At 47.4% G+C, this 20,535-nt stretch overlaps 1 protein-coding gene across 1 annotated transcript in view; it reads right to left on the reverse strand.

The window, feature by feature from the left end:
* GAD1 (glutamate decarboxylase 1) overlaps positions 1-10,758 on the reverse strand; it is a 52,284-nt gene extending 41,526 nt beyond the window's left edge. The window contains exons 1-2 of the mRNA XM_070956908.1: positions 10,659-10,758; positions 6,726-6,788 (exon numbers count right to left, since the gene is read on the reverse strand). Coding sequence (XP_070813009.1) covers positions 6,726-6,788; positions 10,659-10,728 — 133 coding nt within the window. The 5' untranslated portion in view covers positions 10,729-10,758. The remainder of the gene's footprint in view (positions 1-6,725; positions 6,789-10,658) is intronic.
* Positions 10,759-20,535: the final 9,777 nt, after the last annotated feature.

Below are 20,535 nucleotides of genomic sequence, written 5' to 3' on the forward strand. Positions count from 1 at the left end.
TGAAAGACAAAGACAATGCCTCTTTTGGATTATAGGGTGGGATTGCTGAGAAGACTGGAGCAGAACGCATGAAAGGAAAAGGACTTCCAGGCTCCATTTGATGGCATAAAGATGCCTTTATTCAGATATATTTTGGGGCTGTCTTTGAGACACTTATCTCAAAGTGCAATCGTTTGTACCCTTAATGAAAAGTAAGTATTCTTAAAGGCGGTGGAATGAATTTCTGAGTCACTATATTTGGACAATGTTTTTATTAGGCCATGAGGTTTACAAAAGAATTGCAAGCATTTAAGTTTCCAAGAACTCATGGGGGGGGTGGGGGGAGGGAGAAGAGGGGGGCCGTAATAGCAAGATTTGCATCTGCACCAAAGTAAAATCTTAGATGGGTTGCTGGGAGAATCTGCAAATAAGTACTTTGGGTCCCTTGGAGGATTTCACACAAAATGCTAAATCCAAAAGCCAGATTTTAAAACGCAGCTGTTGCATTCATGAAGGTTACATCAGAACAAATAAAGAGGCCATAAGATGATTTAAATGATACACAGAAAATGATAGTTATAGATAGTGGCTGGGCCTCCCCAACACGCTAAACCATAAATTACTCAATCCTATTTTCACTTAGTCTAGTATATCATGCAAACCTAAAGTATAACATATATAGTTTTCTACTGTTTTTCTTATTAATAATTGGGAACATTCATTCTATACCTTACTTTTGGATGGAGTATTTTCCCAAAGACTAATCACTCAGCAGGGGTAATGCCAAGACTCATCAGTTCCGAAAACCATATATTGCAAAACAGAATTTGAGCAGATGCAAGATATTTTCACCTCATCACTACTATATAATCATAGAGGCCAAATGCCAATGAGACCAAGTTTAGAGCAAAAGCACTGATTTCTCATCAGGTCTCTGACAAATTAAGTTAGGCCCTCTCATTGTAGAAATTAAGCCTCCATTTTGAGAAACCTGATAAAAGAACTTCTTTCTATCATGATCCCAAACATATTTACTTGTTCAATTTCTTTTTCCAAATAGCTTGAATTTATGTTGGATGGTTTCATCTTGATTTATTGCAGCAGACCTGAGGCCAATTGCATTCTAACAGTCAAGGTAAATGTTACAAAACCTCAGGGAACTACCAGAAACCTAAATTTCTTTTTCTTTGAAATCTCGTATAGAATTTTGGGAGACTCTCTAGAGCTTCATTGGATAAATCCTATGTTACCTAAGGGAGAGCATGGCCAATTAGGAAAGCTATGCAGATGATCTACACTTGGTTACTTTCTAATTGGCCAGGCAGGTTTTTTTTAAAAAAAATTCCAGTTCACTGGTTGACTATAAATCAAGCAATGTGTTTCTTGACTGTGGGTTCCTTGGATAGAGATGTAAAGGAAGGGAGAGGGGAAGAAGAAGAGGAGGAGGAGGAAGAAGAAGAAAGGGAAGAGAAAGGGGAAGAGGAAGAGGGGGAGGAAGAAGAACAAGAGGAACAAGAAGAACAAGAGGGAGAGGAGGAAGAAGAGGAAGAAGAGGATGAAGAGGAGGAGGAGGAGGAAGAGGTGGAAGAAGAGGAAGAAGAATTTGGCTTTGTAACTATGCTTGGGAAATAAGCCCTAGAGGCATCACGAGCATAAATTACAGGTCAGCTCTGATTTATCTCAAACAAAAAAAGACTATCCTAGTCACTGACACATTTGAAGAGAAATCAAAATGGACATTATTTTTCTTGTTGGTGTGGAAAAAAATGCCTAGTAGGGAAATTAGTTCTTTTTCTTTCTGGGAAGAACAAAGATGGGTCAAAAAAGAAAACTGAAGCACCCGATCCCAATTAAAATAGAATCAGAGTTGTGGATAATACCGTTCACATCGAAAGAGGGACATTAAACCCTTGCGTTTCTTCATGCTGATAATTACCTATTCTTTCCTAGTTTCTTACGGAGGTGATATTTAATCACTCAAGGGAAACTAGCCAGTTAGTACAAATTTAAACCTATTTAATTTGGGTTATTTGCATTTTGAACACCCTCCCCTCCTTTTTTTTTTTATATTACCTCAAACAATCCCAAAGACATTTGAATAATAGATGTGTTTTTCGGGTTGAGCTTTAATTAGTTTTTATTATTGAATTTAATTATGATGTTTCAAGTGATTTAAGCCTCCGCTGAACCACAAAGCTCATAGCCTTTGACAGCTATCATCCAGCTAAAATACTGCTGGGCCTCCTAGAGTTGATATACGAGACAGGAAACAATTTCCTTGCTCTTTATTTTTGGGGGGGGGGGGCGGGACACCGCATAATCGCTAACTCTGCTTTCCTTATGCATTTATTTAATGTATAAGTAAATTCAGCGTATCTATTTCCTCCATACAAATCCAGATAGGCTCCATGTATTTCGAAAGTCAGCTTGTTCAAAAAAGTAACTTGGATTACTCTCAGCAACGTTCACTTACAACAGAATGTGCTTGTACTTGGATAGAACTATCTCAATTCTATAGATCCGCTGGATTCAATCACAGCTCAGCGAACAAGTTTGCATCCAAAGTGACGCGCAGCCTCAGGGGACCCGCATCTCGGTCCTCCGAGACCCAGAAGGCTGAAATCCACGGAAATGAGGTGCATTTGCACAGCTAGAATTCCCCTTGCCCTTTCTCAGACCTCCCTCCCTCTCTCTCTCCCTCCCTCCCTCCCTCCCTCTCTCTCTCTCCCTCCCTGTCTCTCTCTCTCTCCCTCCCTCCCTCCCTCCCTCCCTCCCTCCCTCCCTCTCTCTCTCCCTCCCTCCCTCTGTCTCTTTCTCTCTCTCTCTCCCCCCTCCCTCCCTCTCTCTCTCTCCCTCCCTCCCTCTGTCTCTTTCTCTCTCTCTCTCTCTCCCCCCTCCCTCCCTCTCTCTCCCTCCCTCCCTCCCTCTGTCTCTTTCTCTCTCTCTCTCTCCCCCCCTCCCTCCCTCTCTCTCGTTTCCTGCTAGAGAACAATAATCTGCCAAGCTTCTAGTTCTCAAGACGGACATTCTTTATATAACGTTATCACTCGGTCGGAAAATAACTTCAAAACATAACCCGAAAGCTGCAGAACAAGACCAATATTCTAGTTAGGTAAGTTCGTTAGAGTTCATCGAATATTCGTTTTAACACCGGATGAAGATCACAGAGGGAAAAATGTCGATCAATCACTGCAGTAAATTAAGAAACAAATAAACGATGCGCTAAAGCACCCGCTCGGGTTCCTGAACAGCATCTCTCTCTCCCTCTTCCAAAAGGAAGAAAGAAAAGAAAAAGGAAGAAAAGAAAACGGGGTTGAGTGTTTCTTGAACTAACAGTTTTGGTTTCTCCGTGGGGATTTTTGTAGTAGCTCCTGGCCTGGTCAGAATTGCCTTTACCGATGGAATTCAGTTCTAGGCGCCTTCAGAATTGGAGCCTGGGTTTTGCAAAGCCGAAGACCGAGAGGGCAGCTCACAGGCTTTAGGGCTGAATAACATCCTTGTGAAAGCAGCCCTGGCTCCTCGCTGGCCTTGAGATGCCGCCGTCCCAGCCGACCTTCAGGCAGGTTCTCCGGCCCACCAAATGGGCTGGAAAGGCGCGCTCCTTCGATGTTGATTTGAGGGTTTTGGGAGGAAGGCCGATCAGATTCACTCAACCCACTTAAAAGGCATCCATCTCCGCACCTCAGCTGCTTGAGGTTTTAGGCAGGCCTTTAGGTGGGCAATTTGCACTGTCTTGGTGGCACAGCAGACTAAAGCACTGTTAAGTAACACCAGCTGCCTGCAATTACTGCAAGTTCAAATCTCACCAGGCTCAAGGTTGACTCAGCCTTCCATCCTTCCAAGGTAGGTAAAATTGAGGGCCCGGATTGTGGGGGCAATAAGCTGACTTTGTATAAAAAAGAACACCGTTTAGGGGGGCCCGAAAGTCCTACGAAGCAGGTATATAGAAAAGTATGAAGGCTATTGCTTAACGCACTGTAAGCCCCCCTGAGTCTCCGGAAAAGGGCGGCATATAAATCGAACCAATAAATAAATAAATAAATAAATAAATAAATAAATAAATAAATAAATAAATAAACAAACAAACAAACAAACAAACAAACAAACAAATAAATAAATAAATAAATAAATAAATAAATTCTCTTCTGCATTTGATCGGTGTCCCCTTCCTCTCGAGTTTTCGAAATCGCCCGCAGGGCCAGCAACCAAGCAAATCCAATCACCCGAGAACCGGCCGTGGATCTGGCAGAGGCACAGGAGTGGGCGCCCTTGTTTAATCTTGAAAAACACGACTTTTTTGGGTGAGTGGGTGGGTGGGTGGGTCATGAGAACTGGCCATTTTCCGCCGGGGACGGTCGCCCAGCTTTCCTGCGACAAACAAGCCAATTGCGCCCCGCCTCGCTCCGAGAGCCCTTGCGCCAGATCGCTCCCCAGAAGCGCCACCTTCATTTGCCTGGAGAGGCATTCATCCTTCACAGCTCAGATGATCTGGGCATCCGGCTGTCGAGACGGGTATATATAATCCGGATTGCAAGAAGCTTCTTGGTGCCTCCGCCACCGATGCCGCCTCGACGGCACTTGTATTCTTTCTATCCAGATGCCCAAGAAGGCAGTTCGCGCCGAAGTGGGACCCCACCTTCTTTGGCTCGGAGAAGGGACTGCTGCTTTAGAAACTCTTGTAGCGTAGCAATCCGAATCAGCCGGATCAATGGAGTCTCCCTTTATCTTCTTCTGCCGAGCTGGATTAAAATATGGGAAAAATGCTGGCCGGAGTGGGGTGGGGGGAACCCTCTGGCCGTTGAAGGGCCTGCAGGAAAACGGTGTAAAGTCTACAAAGGGCTATTCGTGAAAGAGATAGAGGCTGAAGGGCACCCCAAGGCAACGTTGACCGGTGGGTTCCCGATTCCCAAATGAGCTCTGTGGGTTTCTTCTCCCGCTTTCTAACCCTCTAAAACCAGATCTTGAGAGCGATGCTCGTATTTAGGGAGTCTTAAACCTCTTGGTTTGCCCAGAGACAAATAATGCCCAAGCCAGCAGGGAAATTTATGTAAATATCCAGATGTAGAACCGCGCCTAGTTAGGTGAGTTTGGCTCCACAAAATTCAGTGAGGTTGAATTCCCACCAGATAGTGGGGAAGCTTTGTAATTTACATTGTTCAATGAGGAAAACTGGGGTCTCCCTCGTTGGCCTCCCCTCCTTTGCGCTGGCAGGAAGGAGGCCTTAGAGCGAAACGTAGACCCAGGCAGATGCCTCGGAACCCTCCCCGGGATCTCCAGGGGTAGCGGATGCAATCTGATGGTCTCCATCTATTCCGCTCCCTTTCCTTCCTTCGGGGCGGCCAGACCCTATCTCCAGGCGCAGCAGCCTGACGAATGGCTCTTTAATCAGGCCCTCGTTAATCTTCCTCCCTCAGGAGGTCTGCATTTTCCCGGCCGATAAGGTGGAAAACGTTGCAGCCCAGAGAGCTGTGCCAGGGGGCCCCACCGCGCCCTGGCCCTTCCCAGCCCTCTCCGCCTCTGCCATAACTCCCCCCCTTCCCACTTCGCGGATGGCCATCGGAGGCTTCTTGGTGGGAACCGGACCTTGGGGGCTGCGATGAAAAACGAGCAACGGGAGCCGGGATTGTCTCCTGGAAAAATATCCACCTCTGTAAAAACCCCAAACCTGCAGAGCAGCTACTCGCAACACCTAAGGCGTGCAACACACCCCTTTCTGCCTGCAACCCACCACTTGTTTCTCCCGGCCCTTTTCTCTCCGCAAAGAGCCTTGGTGGCGCAGCAGACTAAAGTGCTGTTAAGTAGCACCAGCTGCCTGTAATTACTGCAAGTTCGAATCTCACCAGGCTCAAGGTTGACTCAGCCTTCCATCCTTTCGAGGTAGGTAAAATGAGGACCCGGATTGTGGGGGCAATAAGATGACTTTGTATAAAAAAGAACACCCCTTAGTTGGGGGGGGGGCGAAAGTCCTACTAAGCAGGTATATACAAAAGTAGGAAGGCTATTGTTTAACGCATTGTAAGCCGCCCTGAGTCTCCGGAGAAGGGCGGCATATAAATCGAACCAATAAATAAACAATAAATAAAATATATTCGCATTTTTGCTGCGCATAAGCAACTCCCGCTCCCCTGACTTCCCGGCCATTTACCTCCCCCTTGCGACCTACAACTTCTGTTCCTAACCCCCGCTCTCTTTTCCCCCCTCCCCCCGGCTTTCTGGCTGCTATGAAAGCCCCTTTGCACCGCCGCGAATTGATTGTACAGGAAAAAATCGCCCGCCCTGTCTGCATTTTTTGCTCGCGTTGACCAGTAGGTGGCGCAAGAGTCTACATCCCAGCGCCCGATTCCGACCCAGGAGGAAAAAGCAAATGGGATTCTCCTCCTATTCCCCACCGCCCCCCCCCCCATTTCCCTTCTAAAAGAAGAGTTTAGCTAGCGGCTGCCTTGTTAAACTTCTCCGTGGGAGGAGGAAGGAGGAGCACCTCTTGGCAGCTTCATCCCGCCTCTGCCTTGTCTCAAGATAAAAGAAGGTAGCCTACTTTCCTTGCCAACCAACCTAGTTCCTTCAGGCCTCCCGGATTTTTTTTTTTTAAATGAAAGATTAACAGCTGCGGGAGTGATTACAGACTCAAGACAATGCATAAAGGAGGAAGCGGCGTGTCTTTTTGTGTGTAGGTGGGCGTGGGTGAGAGGGAGTTGGCTGAGCAAAGTGTGATTATTATTTATTTATTTTTGCCTCTTTTCACTTACCGCATATCTTGAGCCCGATTTTCTTCGTGCAGCCATGAGCTACACCACACCAGGTGTCATAGGCTAAAGGGAATAGAAACAACAACAAAAAATTACTCCCTACAGAAGCGGATGGGAACCTCCTCACCCGCTGTATTGCAATTCCTATCTGGCAGATTAGCAAATCTACACGCGAGATTTCACAAAACCAACACATCAGCAGAATGTTTAGAAAAAGGCGATCTACTAAGTGTGGGGAAAAAAAGTCTAATGATTCAAGGTGTTGTGGGTTTTTTGGTTGAGTGCCGATATGTTGGGCACCAGTGGCATACAAATCTAATTTATCTCAGCTTCCTCTATCCCCTCCCCCACGGCGAATTAAGACGATTTTAACCATCCATATAAATGGAGCGCTAATAGCTTTTTATACGGTGTCCTGGGATTGAGGCTAGGTAAGGCATCAGCGCTTGGTGTGACTTGTGTGGGAGAGCAGCTGTTTTGGTTTTCTCTAGTTTATTTCTTTGCTAACAACGCTTTAAGCTCAGCAATACTTGAAGCAGAGCGGAGAGGAGGCGGTGATGGGGAGACTTGATTGACGGACAAGCGTGTGGACAAGCGGGAGTCTGGTGACTTCAAGGCTCAGTGGCAAAAGAGGTCCTATCAGGAAGAAACAGGCAGCTGGGAGAGATCCGATCTCCTAATAATTTACTGGCAGGCTTCCATGAAAGTGGCAGCTTAAAATAAACTAGCATGAAATGGGGTCATGGAAGAGTTCAAGAATTAATTGGGTGAACAATAGTATTTGACTAGATGATCAGACTTGCATGACTAGGTTGCAGCCGACTGACGAGTCAGGGTGGCACATTAAAAGGCCTCTCACGTCCGCTTGCTCCCCCTTTTTCGAGACACCTCCTTTCATCCGGCCTGCTCTCCTCGCCCCCCCCCCCCACCGGCCTTCTCTCTCTGCCCCACTCCAGGCAGCTGAAGCGCGCATCGCGCTGTCCATTCCCGGAGGTGCTGAAATCAGGGGAGGAGCTGATGGCCTCCTTGCAGCCCACTTTTTTTTTTTTTTATGGGAATCACGACTTTGCCAGGAAGGTGGGCCGTACCCAACAGTAAGTGTAGCTTATCCAGCAGAAAAAATTAAGACTTATTCTGCTAGGAATGGATGCCTCCTGCTGCTTTCAATTTTCCAATATCTCACAGAGTACCGGAATAAGAAGCGAAGGAAAAATGACAAGAGAATGACAAGCAAATAACCCAAAACTGGATTAAAGAAATATGCAAAGGACATGCAACTGATATGAGGGGAAAAAAAGATTACTGATGCCTTATGGTCCATTGGACCAAAAGACTGTCCGATAAATAAAAGTATAAAAAGGCTATGAGGGTAGTGAGATGTTACTTTTACTAAATCCATTTGGCTTTCAGATGAGTATTTGTGATGTTGTCATATGGACCACAAACCAGGATCCTAAAAGGAAGCGAATGATGAGATTAAAATGTATAGTACTATTTTATTACACCACTTAAGATTTGAAGAGAGATCGAGATAGATTTTTACACGACATCGGGAAGTATTCCCCAAATAAATTTAAGGCAAGACCCATTTAAAACAATATTGCAAAGGCGTCATGAAAAAATTCTGAATACTTCTGACAATCGTAACCTACCCTAGTCTCGAAGGGCTTCACAGACTTTGTGGCTCATATTTCTATGTAAATCTGACAGGTTCCACAATTTTAAAATAGCATTTAAGAAAATAGGAACAGCCCAAGGACCAAAAGACCACTTCTCCTTATTGCTTCTTGAGAACTGAACAGAAAGGGGCGGAGCTCTGAAGGGAAGGTCCTGGACTTTGGCTCCACCCACCCTCTGCCTTCAGTCCCCGCTTTTGCTTTCAATGCCGAGAAGCTTTTCTTGTTCTTTGGATCACCTATAGGGGCAGCACCGGATGGGCAAAGACAAAGAGCCGCCTGTTGCAGCCTTCTCCAACCTGGTGCCCGCCAAATGCACTGGACTCCATCATCAGGATTCCCAGGCTGGGAACTGAACTTCATCAAGGAGGCATCATCTTTGGGCAGACTGATCTAGACAATGGACGGCTTGCAGAAAAAGAGTGTGGCTGGAAGAGGGAGGTCTTCTGAAAACTGGAGAGAGGGTAGAAAAATAGAGAGGAAAAAAGGAAAGGCGAAGGAAACAAGCCAAGCCGGAGAGAAACGGAAACGGGGTGGGTGGGAGGTGGACGGGGAACCCATACCCAAATCGGACAGTTGGGTGATGTAGCAGAGATGACACTGAACCGCGATAGACAAACGAGGGTTGCTGAGGAAGAGAGCTGGGAAGGGGTGGAGGGGCTGTCAAGGACCTAAGGCAATGGGGGTGGGGATGGGGGCTGCCTCAATAAAAGAGGAGCCTGGAATGGCCAAGAAGGACACCGGGAGGGGCGAAACGGGGGCGGGGAGGGGAGCCAAAGGGAAACGTGGGCAAAAGAATGGCAGGCGATGAAAACAGCTCTGACAGGACTCGAAAACAGCCTCGCTCCCCGCCTGAGGCAGCCGGAGAGGCGAGGTGGGAGCACGTCAAGGAGAGGAGGGCAATGAAATAACCCCCGGGGTCGGGCGGCACCCTCCACGCGCCTTCCCCACCGGACCTCGGAGGCAGCAGAGCCGTCGGGAAACAATAGAGGGAATTGGCTGGCAGGAATTGCACGCCCGGCACAATTGCCAGCCGGGGGCGCCTGGCAGGAGGCGCATTCCTTTGAATGGCGGGAAGGCGGCGGGCAGTCTTGCCGAGGGGAACACGCGAGCACACACACACATACACACACACACACCCCTCTTCCTTTTGTCAAGTCCAGGAAGAGAACCAAGCAACGCGCAATACGACCGAGCATCCCTAACCCCGTGTGTCGTTTGGCCATTTTAAGAGTTAGGCAGGGGAGGAAAGACAGAAAAGTCTTGTCCACCGTAAAGAAACGATTTTTCTTTGGTTGCCACCTCCGCCTCCTTCCCACCCCGTCCCATTTTTTTCCCCTTGGAATTGCCGCTGCTATTCACAGCCACGTCTGGGCGTTCATGCTTCATAACCCCGAGAACCCTTCTAGGGCAAACGCCATTCCCTGCTTGGCGGGGTTCGCCAGGCTTCGTTTCCTTCCCATTCGAGCACCCTCCCCCTCGCTTTGTCTCCGGCGATCATGTCAAGCAGCCTGATTCCAGCTCGGTTTCTTCTATGGGAGCTGGGTGGCTGTCTGAACGCGCTATAATTCGATAATTGAATTATAGTCAATTATGGAGTAGCTCCTTCCTTCCTTCCTTCCTTCCTTCCTTCCTTCCTTCCTTCCTTCCTTCCTTCCTTCCTTCCTTCCTTCCTTCCTTCCTTCCTTCCTTCCTTCCTTCCTTCCCGCCACCTGCAGCATCACTTGCTTGTCACTGGCACCTGCCGATCTCCCCTCCAATTCAGGGCAGGGAGCAATTCTGCCCTGACCTGCCTTTCCGGGCGCCCTCGGGAAGGGCTGCCGAAACGGAAGAAACGGGGAAGGACGCTTTGAGACCCGAGGCGTCCACAAAGGGCCATGAGCTTTTGCAGAACCTCCCGCCCTTTCCTCTAATATCAAGTCAATGGCGGGGGGTGTGGGTGGGAGGTGGCGGCGAGACCAGATATTCCACCTTCCCCTTCGCCTTTCGTTAGGAACAGCATCAGGTTTCTTTGTTTTCAAGCGGAAAGAAAACCACGCATTACCCACCCACCCCAATCCCCACAAGCTCGTTTTCGACCTCCTCTCGGTTTTAGCGGAGGGAGAGGAGGGGGATCCACGAAGGCTTCCATGTTGGTCTTTTTTGGGCGGGGGGGGGGAGCGGGGTTCGTGCGTCTCCACTGTTTTTCTCAAAGACCCTGCTTGAAAGGAAGAGGCATGCACGGCCGAGGTTTGCAAAACGAAAACCCGAGACCTACTTGTGGGTCGTAAATTAGTTGGGTTGGGATCCTGAGCGGTGTTGGAGGAGGAGGGATCCGAGGTGGCCATGAGGTCCAGAGGTCCAGCCCTTGGGTCCCAGGAGTCTTCTTTCGGGCTTTCTCCGACTCCCCCAAAAAGGATGGGCTGCAATGGAAGAGAAAAACGGGTTTAGAAACCTGTTCCTCGGAAGAGTCTGGATGGTTGTCCCACTCTCCCTCTTTCTTTGGGGGAACCGGGGGGCGATCCAGAAAACGAGCCTGCAGCCAACAATAAGCTATTCAACTCCTCGGGAAGTAGCGGTTGTCGGAGGAGGGGTGGGTGGGGACGGTGCGCCTGTGCGGGTGGGTATGTGTGCAGAGAGAAGCCTGCACAAAAGGAAGGTGTGGATACACAACACGAATAAGGAGTCCCGATTCCCACCAAAAGCCTTCCCCGAAGCCCCGCAACGGCCGCGCCGATCTTGATCTCAGACAAAGCGATTTGGAGAGAGAAATGGCTGGAGGTGACGACACCTAAGTCGGATTTTAGAAGAGACAGCGCTGGCTGCTAAGCGCGGCGAGAGGGAAGCTGTCTGGCCGGGGCTCAGGAACTGAAAAAGCCATTCCTTTGGCTCCTGGCAGGGATGGGAAATAAACTGGCATGTCGCCGGCGGTGGAAGAGAAGGATGGATTCAGCTGACCGGAACGTCTAGGGCAGCTCTATTAAAGGCCGATGAGGAGGCTAATTATGATTCACGCCAAATGGGAAACCAACTTCTAGTAAGCATGCTCAGAACAGACACACACACACACACACACACACACACACAGAGAGAGAGAGAGAGAGAGAGAGAGAGAGAGAGAGAATATTTTGATAGACCTACACTCCTAGGTAAGCGATTTTTGCGGCACAGATACCTCCTTCCCTCCAATTTTATTTCCGTTTCAGATGAAATAATATAGAAAGCATTGTCGTTTGCTTAGTTATGGGGGAACAAAAAAACCCCCAATGCGGATAAAAGAAGCCGGTAAACCTAACGTATTCGACCGGCACAGCAATTTGCAGCCGCGAAATACCCCCCAATGCATTGGGAAGGCAAAGAAAAGGTGCGCCACAGAGCGGGGAATAACTACTCGCCCTTCGGGATCAATGCCCTCAAAATGGTCAAAATTCGGCTTTTGTAATTTCATAAATTCAATCCGGTGTTGGGTTGGAAGAGAGCTGCTCGGCCTTTCCGTGGCTCTGCCAGGATTTTTCATTCCGCCTCCGGGTTCCAAGATTTCTGGATGGGGGCAAACTGATCAACCCATTCGTCTCCTTTTCTTCCTAAGGACGCCGCCACCACTGGGGCGTCTCAAGAGTCGTTTCGCCACGTTAATTAAACACAAAACACACACAATCAAGCTGGCAGCAAATGTACGAAATATTTTTTTTCCCCGCCGATGGAAACAACCTCTGTCACAACCTTTTAAACACAAAAGTTTTTGTTCAAGCGTTCATTCTTGCAAAATATAAGGACTTTTGCTTCTAAATTCCCCTACCGAATCGAAAACGGCGCAACCCCCCCACGACCTCAATTCTTGAACTCCGGGAGCCGAGAATGACGGGTTCCCCGAGCCGAGCTTGGGAGGTTGAAGTAACAGGTTATGTATGATCAACGCCATCCGCTCCCAAATATTCCCCAAATAGCCTTTATTCGAATTTATTCACCGTAGAAACGGTGTTACTGAGAGAGAACGGTCTCCAATCCCAAACTGAACGAGAAAATCGAGGTGGGGTGGAGGTGGCAATAAAAGAAATACGAAAAAACAAAAACAAATCGCAAATACTTACCAATGAGAGACAGAGGACGCGAGAACCAACTCCGAGAGTCCAAAACGCATCGGATCGAAAAAAAAATCCGAGATTTTAGAAGGAGGCTTGGCCCCTTATAAGCTTCCCCCACAAACGTCGGCGGAATATCAATGGCGCTCTGGAATTTAATTCGAACTGACCTCCCTTCCCTCCCGGGCTGCCAAGTTGCCTGCCTGGGCTTTGCTTTTTAAGAGCGGGAAGCTTCGTCTGAGATTTGTGGCAACGCTGACATAAGTCACCGCGCTCCTTCCATCCCAGCGGAGGGGAGGGGGGGGAGGAAAGGCGTGAGGATGTTAACGGGGGTGGTGGGGTGGTTGAATCACGCGCGTTATCAAGCTAATGTGATTGACTTGCAGGTGTTCTGGCTTTCGGAAAGGAGGACCGTAGGGGCAGTGCACGTGACGGCTGTTTTGAACTCATTCGGAGCCGGATCACGACGGGGGTGGGGGTGGGGGTGGGGGTGGTTCAGCTTGCAAATAACCGAGTGCATTTTTAGGAAACCTCTCCTTCCCTGTTATTCAGACTAAACCTCGTTCTTAGGAATTCAGTCCAGATTGCATCTTTTCTTCTTCTTGCAATATAAACGTTTGTATAGAAGGAGCGTTGTTTTATTATAAGTCCCGTTCTTCAAAAAAAACAACAACCCTAGGATCCTACTTTTAGGGTTCTCCTGGTCTTTCTCGGATCAAAATCTCACGAGTGGCTATTTATATGATGAAAGAATCGTTCTAAGGAGAAACCGCGGTCCTTTTTCTGTGAAGGCGCGTCTAGGTTTGGCGAAGTCGCAACACCGAACGCTATGTCGCCACTAGGTGGCGGCAGCGAATTAAAAATGAGATGTTCCCCGGCGTCTGCTGACAAAAATAGGACACTTAATCGTTTGGACTCGGTTTTAACCACACGCATTAAATTTGCATTTCTTAACTGCTCCCTTTTTTTTTTTCCTTTTTCTTTGCCAAAGGGACAGGAAAAGATCATACTGAATTTAAGAAATGCTCTTCAGTATTGCCAATTTATGTTTTGGGTTTTTTTTTTGAGTTTGGAGCCTGGTAATATCAGATGACTATAAATACTTCTCCAAGGGGGAACGGGGTAGAGCATCGTGACACCTAATCAGGGGAGGAGGACAAGAGAAGTTGCATTAGGAAAGGCTGAAGAGGAGAATCAGGCAGCGTCCGTGAAGTCTCAAGTCTGTCCTTTATTGAAGGACTTCCGTAGAATAATTTACCCCCCGCCCGCCCCCTCATCAGAGAGTAATAGGCAGTAAATAGCTGACTACCCACCGAAACGACCATTTTGCTCTGCGTTAGAAATGATCAGCCACGTGCTGCTTCATCCCCAGACAGATACTATTTTTAAAAGTGTTAAAAAGATTTGCCGGCATATAGACCACTTATTCACTGTTTGGAAAAAAAAAAGAAATAAAGGAGTTTCAGAGCAACTTCAGGTCCTTGCTTGAACGATAAGAAAACAATGCTACCCCACGGTGTGACGCGCAGGGACAGATTTCGCATTAAGCTTCTCGGTTAACCATTCGATCTCCTACCTCCCCACTCCCCCCCCCCCGGATAAAATCGGGGAATAAAAAAAATATTGTTGCGTCGAGTACTTCTGCAATAAAAAGATAAATTACACTTATCACTTAAGGGTAGTTCAGGGCTGCTCCTGGGAAGACCCTGTTCAAAGGCTGCAATGAGAGGCGGTGGGCGGTACAAAGGGGGACAATTCTATTGTGTTACAATCGATTTCAGCACCATGGAGAGCAGCAACGGACAGGAAGATAATTAGGGTGATTAAAAAGGCTGTTCTCGCTATAGCGAAAAGCAACGTCAGAAATGGAATTCCGCAGCTAAGAAGGAAGGGTAACCATTTCCAGACCGGCTGCTTATTAATTCGAGCCCCCTTTCTCTCCAGATACTCATTGCTCAGAGGTGAACGTGTACTTAGGTCTTTGAGGTATGCTAAGTATTGTCAGAGTAAGAGTTGAGGGAAAGGCACAATTGGCCCTCACCATTACTAAATAGAATCAGGATAAGATAGAAATGAACAGACTGTGGTTATCAAATATATTGCTGTTATTATCAAAAGGAAAAATAATTACATATACTTACTGATGGGGGGAAAAAAGCCCGGGAATTAGATCTACAGCAAAGTGAATAAATTTTAGTCTAGGCAAGGACTGTTCAATGGAGAAGAATGTTTGACCACATACTCAGTCCAGAAATGTATGTCTTTTTTTTTTAATTTTTTTTTTTAATTTGATTTATATGCCGCCCTTCTCCGGAGACTCAGGGCGGCTTACAATGCGTTAAGCAATAGCCTTCATTCTTTTGTATATTTTATACAAAGTCAGCTTATTGCCCCCACAAACTGGGTCCTCATTTCACCTACCTTAGAAAGGATGGAAGGCTGAGTCAACCTTGAGTCTTGGAGAGATTCGAACCAGCAGAAATTGCAGGCAGCTGTGTTAATAACAGGGTGCACTAAACCACTGTACTATCAAGGCTCTATAATCTTGTATATGCTCTATGTCTTGTATAGAGATATGAACCAATTTTTAATAAAGTCCATGATTTTCTCCAAGTTTACTGAATTTCAGCTGTCTAATTTAGAAGTTTTTGTCTAGGAATATTGAAAGTCACACAGAGATGTATTAGTTGATTCAGATCTGTTGTCTTTCTGCTTCTGGCCCACAGTAGTATGTAATATGAGATATCATAGTACCTAAATTTATTGAATTTCCTTCAAGTATGAGCTGCAATTTGCCTGTAGTTTTAGTTTCATTTTATCAATGGGGACAATGAAGCAATCAAAGCACTTCAACTTGTAAAAACAATAACACGAATAAATGTTACTTTATCTTGAACACCTGCAGGCTCAGCTGGAAGACTTAACAAAGAGCAACCAACTGTTTATGATTTTTCAGAATGATCAACATTTTTGATTGCAGAAGTTTATAAAAGCTAAGCTGGAAGTACAGCATAAATATATTCAATCTGGGCCTTCCCTAACAGGTGATCATTAAGAAAAGGAGACTCACAAAACTGCCATTACTGGTCCCCCTTCAAAGCAAAGGGTGTTTAAAAATAAAATAATTATTAGCAAACACATACAGAAAAAGCAGACCCGTCTCCTTTATTATGGAACTTTTTTTCTTAAATCGAAACTAAGGAGCTTTCTCAAGGTGGCACTGTATCTCAGTTTCAAATTCTGAATTTCCCATTGTGTTTAAAGTTGATTTCAATTACTATTTCTGAAACTTGCTACATAAAAAGGTCAATCTGAAACTATTAGTTTATTGAATAATCTGCTATCTACCTGACAATCATTTTAATTATTATTTAAGGGGAATTTGTCAGCAAGAAAAGAATACTGATGCTCAGCATCAGGTCCCTGGCTTGTGAATTACTTGAATATTTCATAAATGTAAGTAAAATTTGAAATTTTTCTTTAGTATAGCATGTAATGCCCGGAGAGATGTGGTAGCCTAGAGGTGAAGATGTTTGTGTCACACTCAGGAGATTGAGAGTTCAATCCTAGTTAGTGATGTTTTTGTATCAGAGCAAAGAGAATTTATCTGCTGAGAACTCTGCATAGGCATCAGGAAGGGCATCGGGCCGGTAAACACTTTACTGCAGCTTTACTGCTTCTATTTATTTATTTATTTTTATTTATTTTATTAAATTTTTATACCCTTCTCCTGCTGGACTCAGGGCGCTGCACAGCCAAAAATTAAAACATCCCAATACAAAATTTAAAATTTTAAAAGAATTAAACAAATTTTGGCCCAAAACTTATAACCTCCTGACTAAAATCCATTTACAATTAAAAATATCTAAAGGGGGGGGGGTGTTACGCCAGCCCAGCTTGATGAAATAGAAAAGTTTTGAGGACACGGCGAAAAGCACGGAGATCTGGTATCCTATGTACCTCCGGGGGCAGGTCGTTCCAGAGGGCAGGTGCTGCCACAGAGAAGGCCCTCCCTCTGGGGGTCACCAGCCGACATTGCCTGGCTGATGGCACCCTGAGGAGTCCCTCTCTGTGGGAGCGAACTGGCCGGTGGGAGGCTATCGGCGGCAGAAGGCGGTCCTGTAAGTCCCCAGGCCCAATGCCATGGAGCGCTTTAAAGGTGGTAACCAACACCTTGAAGCGCACCCGGAAGACCACCGGAAGCCAATACAGCTCGCGCAGGAGGGGTGTCACATGGGAGCGCCCCATCGTTCCCATAATCCCCCACGCGGCCGCATTCTGCGCCAGTTGGAGCCTCCGGGTGCTCCTCAAGGGGAGCCCCATGTAGAGGGCATTGCAGTAGTCCAGGCGGGAAATAACGAGTGTTCTGTCCCCAACCCCATGCACACACACACCAACAGACGTTCAGGAGTTAAAGACCAAACCAGCTGGCAAAATCCTTTTCCTTATGATAACGGAACTTGGCAACAACCTAGTGGCTGCCTGCCAAAATTTTATTATTTAGAAAGAGGAGAGATAACTTCTCCCCACTTCTAATACATCAAAGGAAAGCAGTTCAATAATTACGGAATTAAATCAAGTTCAGAGATACTTCCAGCAAAGTCTTAAAGTAAAAGTCCGGCAATGCAGAATGGCGTGGAAGCTTTCAGCTTTGTTCGTCACAAGGTTTGACTGGCCACCACGCTCCCTTTTATACCCTGTGGGGTGTGGTCCAGTGACTCAGCCTAATCTCGGGCATGTTCTTTCTTCTGTTGTGCGCGCTTATCTCTGAGATGCTGGCGTGGGTCCAGCCAAGACTCATTACCCTCATCACTGTCCATCTGTGGCTGCGTGGACGTGCTTGGCCCTGGCCCTATCTCTTGCCCTTCGGCGGACACCGAAGGCATTGCCAGAGAGGGTGGTCCTGGAGAGGGAGGCCTTGCCAACTCCTCCCCTTCACTCTCGGAGTCCTCTCCTGACAATGACACAGGCTCCGGTAACGGAGCCACAACGACGAGTGCCTGAGTGACTGTGCGTAAGGAGTCCTGATCCAGAAAGGGATGCAACTGGCGAATCAGGCAAACTTGATAAAAAGCCCCCCTGGCCACGGCTGTCATATGCTCTTCTAAAGACAGCCATGCATCCAGGAGGACGCCCAAGTTGCAAGCCCTCTCTGTGGGAGCCAGTAACTCGCCCCCAATAGCCAGCGATGGCACCACCTGGCTATATCAGGATGCCAGAAGCCACAGCCACTCAGTCTTGGAAGGGTTGAGTCGAAGCCTGTTTCTCCCCATCCAAACCCACACAGCCTCTAGGCACCGGGACATCACTTCAAGGGCATCGTTGGGATGCCCTGGGGTGGAGATCTACAGCTGAGTATCATCAGTGTACTGATGGAACTCCACCCCAAAGCCACGGATGATCTCGCCCAGCAGCTTCACATAAATGTTGAACAGGAGGGGTAAGAGGACCGACCCCTGCGGCACCCCACAAACAAGGCGCCTCGGAGTTGACCTCTACCCCCCTGCCAACACTGACTGCGACCATCAGAGAGATAGGAGAACCACCGTAGGACGGTGCCCCCCACCCCTAGCCCCTCCAACCGGTGCAGCATGATACCATGGTCGATGGTATCAAAAGCTGCTGAGAGATCTAACAGGACTAGGATAGAGGAACAATCCCTATCCCGAGCCCTCCAGAGATCATCCACCAATGCGACCAATGCCATTTCTGTGCTGTGCCCAGGCCTGAAGCCGGACTGGAGCAGATCTAGATAGACAGCTTCATCCAGGTACCGAAGAAGCTGTCGCGCTACCACACTCTCAACAACCTTTGCCACAAAGCAAAGTTTGGAGACCAGACGATAGTTAGCCAAAACAGCCGGATCCAGAGAGGGCTTCTTGAGGAGGGGCCTCACCACCGCCTCTTTCAAGGCGGATGGCAAGACACCCTCACTCAAAGAAGCGTTAATAATCCCCTGGAGCCAGCCTCGCGTAACCTCCCGGGAGGCCAGCATCAACCAGGAGGGACACGGGTCCAATAAACATGTGGTCGTGTTCAGCCGTCCCAGCATCCTGTCCACGTCCTCGGGAGCGACAGGGTTGAACTCTTCCCAAATGACATTCTCAAGACCGGGCTCCATCATCCCACCTGTACCCACCCAGTCAGAGACCAAGCCTTCCCGAATCTGAGTGATTTTTTCGTGCAGATACTGAACAAAATCCTCAGCCCGACCTTGCAAGGGATCCTCCTGCGCTCCCTGATGGAGGAGGGAGCGGGTCACCCTAAACAGGGTGGCTGGGCGGTTATCTGCAGATGCAATAAGAGTGGAAAAATAATTACATTTTGCTGCTTTTATCGCCACTAGGTAGGTCTTAATATGAGACCTTACCAGTGTTCGGTCAGATTCGGAATGGCTAGATCTCCAACTGCTCTCCAGGCGTCTTTTCCAGCGCTTCATCTCCCTCAGCTCCTCGGAGAACCAAGGAGCCAGGTAAACTCGGTGACGGGTCAGAGGCTGCAAAGGCATGACTCGGTCCAAAGCATCAGCAGCTGCCCTATCCCAGGCGGCCACCAGCTCTTCAGCCGAGCCGTGAGTCAGAGCCTCAGGAAATGGCCCAAGCTCCATCTGGAACTTATCAGGGTCCATCAGGCGCCTGGGGTGGAACCATCTGGGCTGTTCCGCCTCCCTGCGGCGGGATGTAGTGGTTAGAAAGTCAAGCCTAAGAAGGGAATGATCTGACCATGGCAAGGGCTCAGTCACTATCTCCCCTATCTCAAAATCATTCATCCACTGACTAGAGACAAAAATCAAGTCCAGAGTGTGTCCTCCCATGTGAGTGGGTCCATGAATTAATTGGGTCAGGTCCATGGCCGTCATGGAAGCCATGAACTCCCGGGCCCCTTCAGACGCTTCGCCAACAGATGGCCACTTCTACCACTTATACTACTCCTTTCTCCCTCTATTGAAGACATTATACTGTATATTGTAGATGATTCGGTTTTTTCTTCTGGGGCTGCTAAGTCTTTTGGTTTGCTTAGTCTGGATTTCTATACCGTGCTCCATGTTTACGTTCCTAGCATTGTTTTTGTAGTACTGATCTCCTATCTTAACTATTTCCTAGCTCTCTCAATCTTGTTTTCTGCCAGGTCTTCAGTTTTGGTAGTCAAACTGAGTCCACACTTCTCACCTCTACAGATTTGCAAATGGGACTTTCCTTTGGCTCTCGCACTCAACAGTCCGCTCTTTCTGGAGCTGGTTTGTGACTCTGTGCCCGGGATGTTGGATATAATGGGCTTGTTTTGGTTGCTTCTTTTGTAGATTCTGATCAGGGTCTCTGATTGCCCCCTCCCCCAATCTTTGGTCCTCAGCAGTGGATTGCCTTTCTTTATGTCTTTTGCCTTTGCCGTGGCAATTTTCCTCCACCTATTTGGTGTTTTCTTGACTTAATTCTTTCTTCCTACCCACCTGCGTGCTTGATTTGTTGTCCATTTTATGTGACACACACTCTACTTAAGAGGGTGGGACTTCTTTAATCCTCTTTCCCAGGCCGCAACAGAGCTTTGGATCCCAGGGGAAAGGAGACTTACCTGATCACCCTGAGCTTTGAGTTCATTCTCCCATGCAATCATGCCAGAAAATGGTGCTAGGAGACTGTTACTTTGCTCCTTGAGAAATCTCACACAGCTGCAAGGTAACTCTCCTAATGCCTATGTGACATTTTTAGGGATGATTGTGCACCAGTTTTGACCCAGTTTCCATCAGCAAAATGATGATAGTCAAGTATGCTTCTCCTGTTCTGTGAGTTTGGGGTTGGATATCTTAAGAATCCCATCTACATTGTTTGTGGGTTGTAAAAGATTGTATGCAGGAGAAAAAATTAAATCTGAATTTCAACAAATTGAGTTGTTGCCGATTCTGAAAGTTCAGGATTTAGAAGGAATGAGTATTCTTGTTACATTGATAGAGCCATGGTGGCACAGTGGTTAGAATGCAGTACTGCAGGCTAATTCTGCTGACTTCCAGCAGTTCGATTCTCACCGGCTCAAGGTTGACTCAGCCTTTTCTCCTTCTGAGGTTGATAAAATGAGAAG

Source organism: Pituophis catenifer, unplaced genomic scaffold (assembly GCF_029215685.1).
Source record: "Pituophis catenifer annectens isolate HBS135680 unplaced genomic scaffold, rPitCat1.0.hap2 SCAF_1, whole genome shotgun sequence".
Taxonomy (NCBI): domain Eukaryota; kingdom Metazoa; phylum Chordata; class Lepidosauria; order Squamata; family Colubridae; genus Pituophis; species Pituophis catenifer.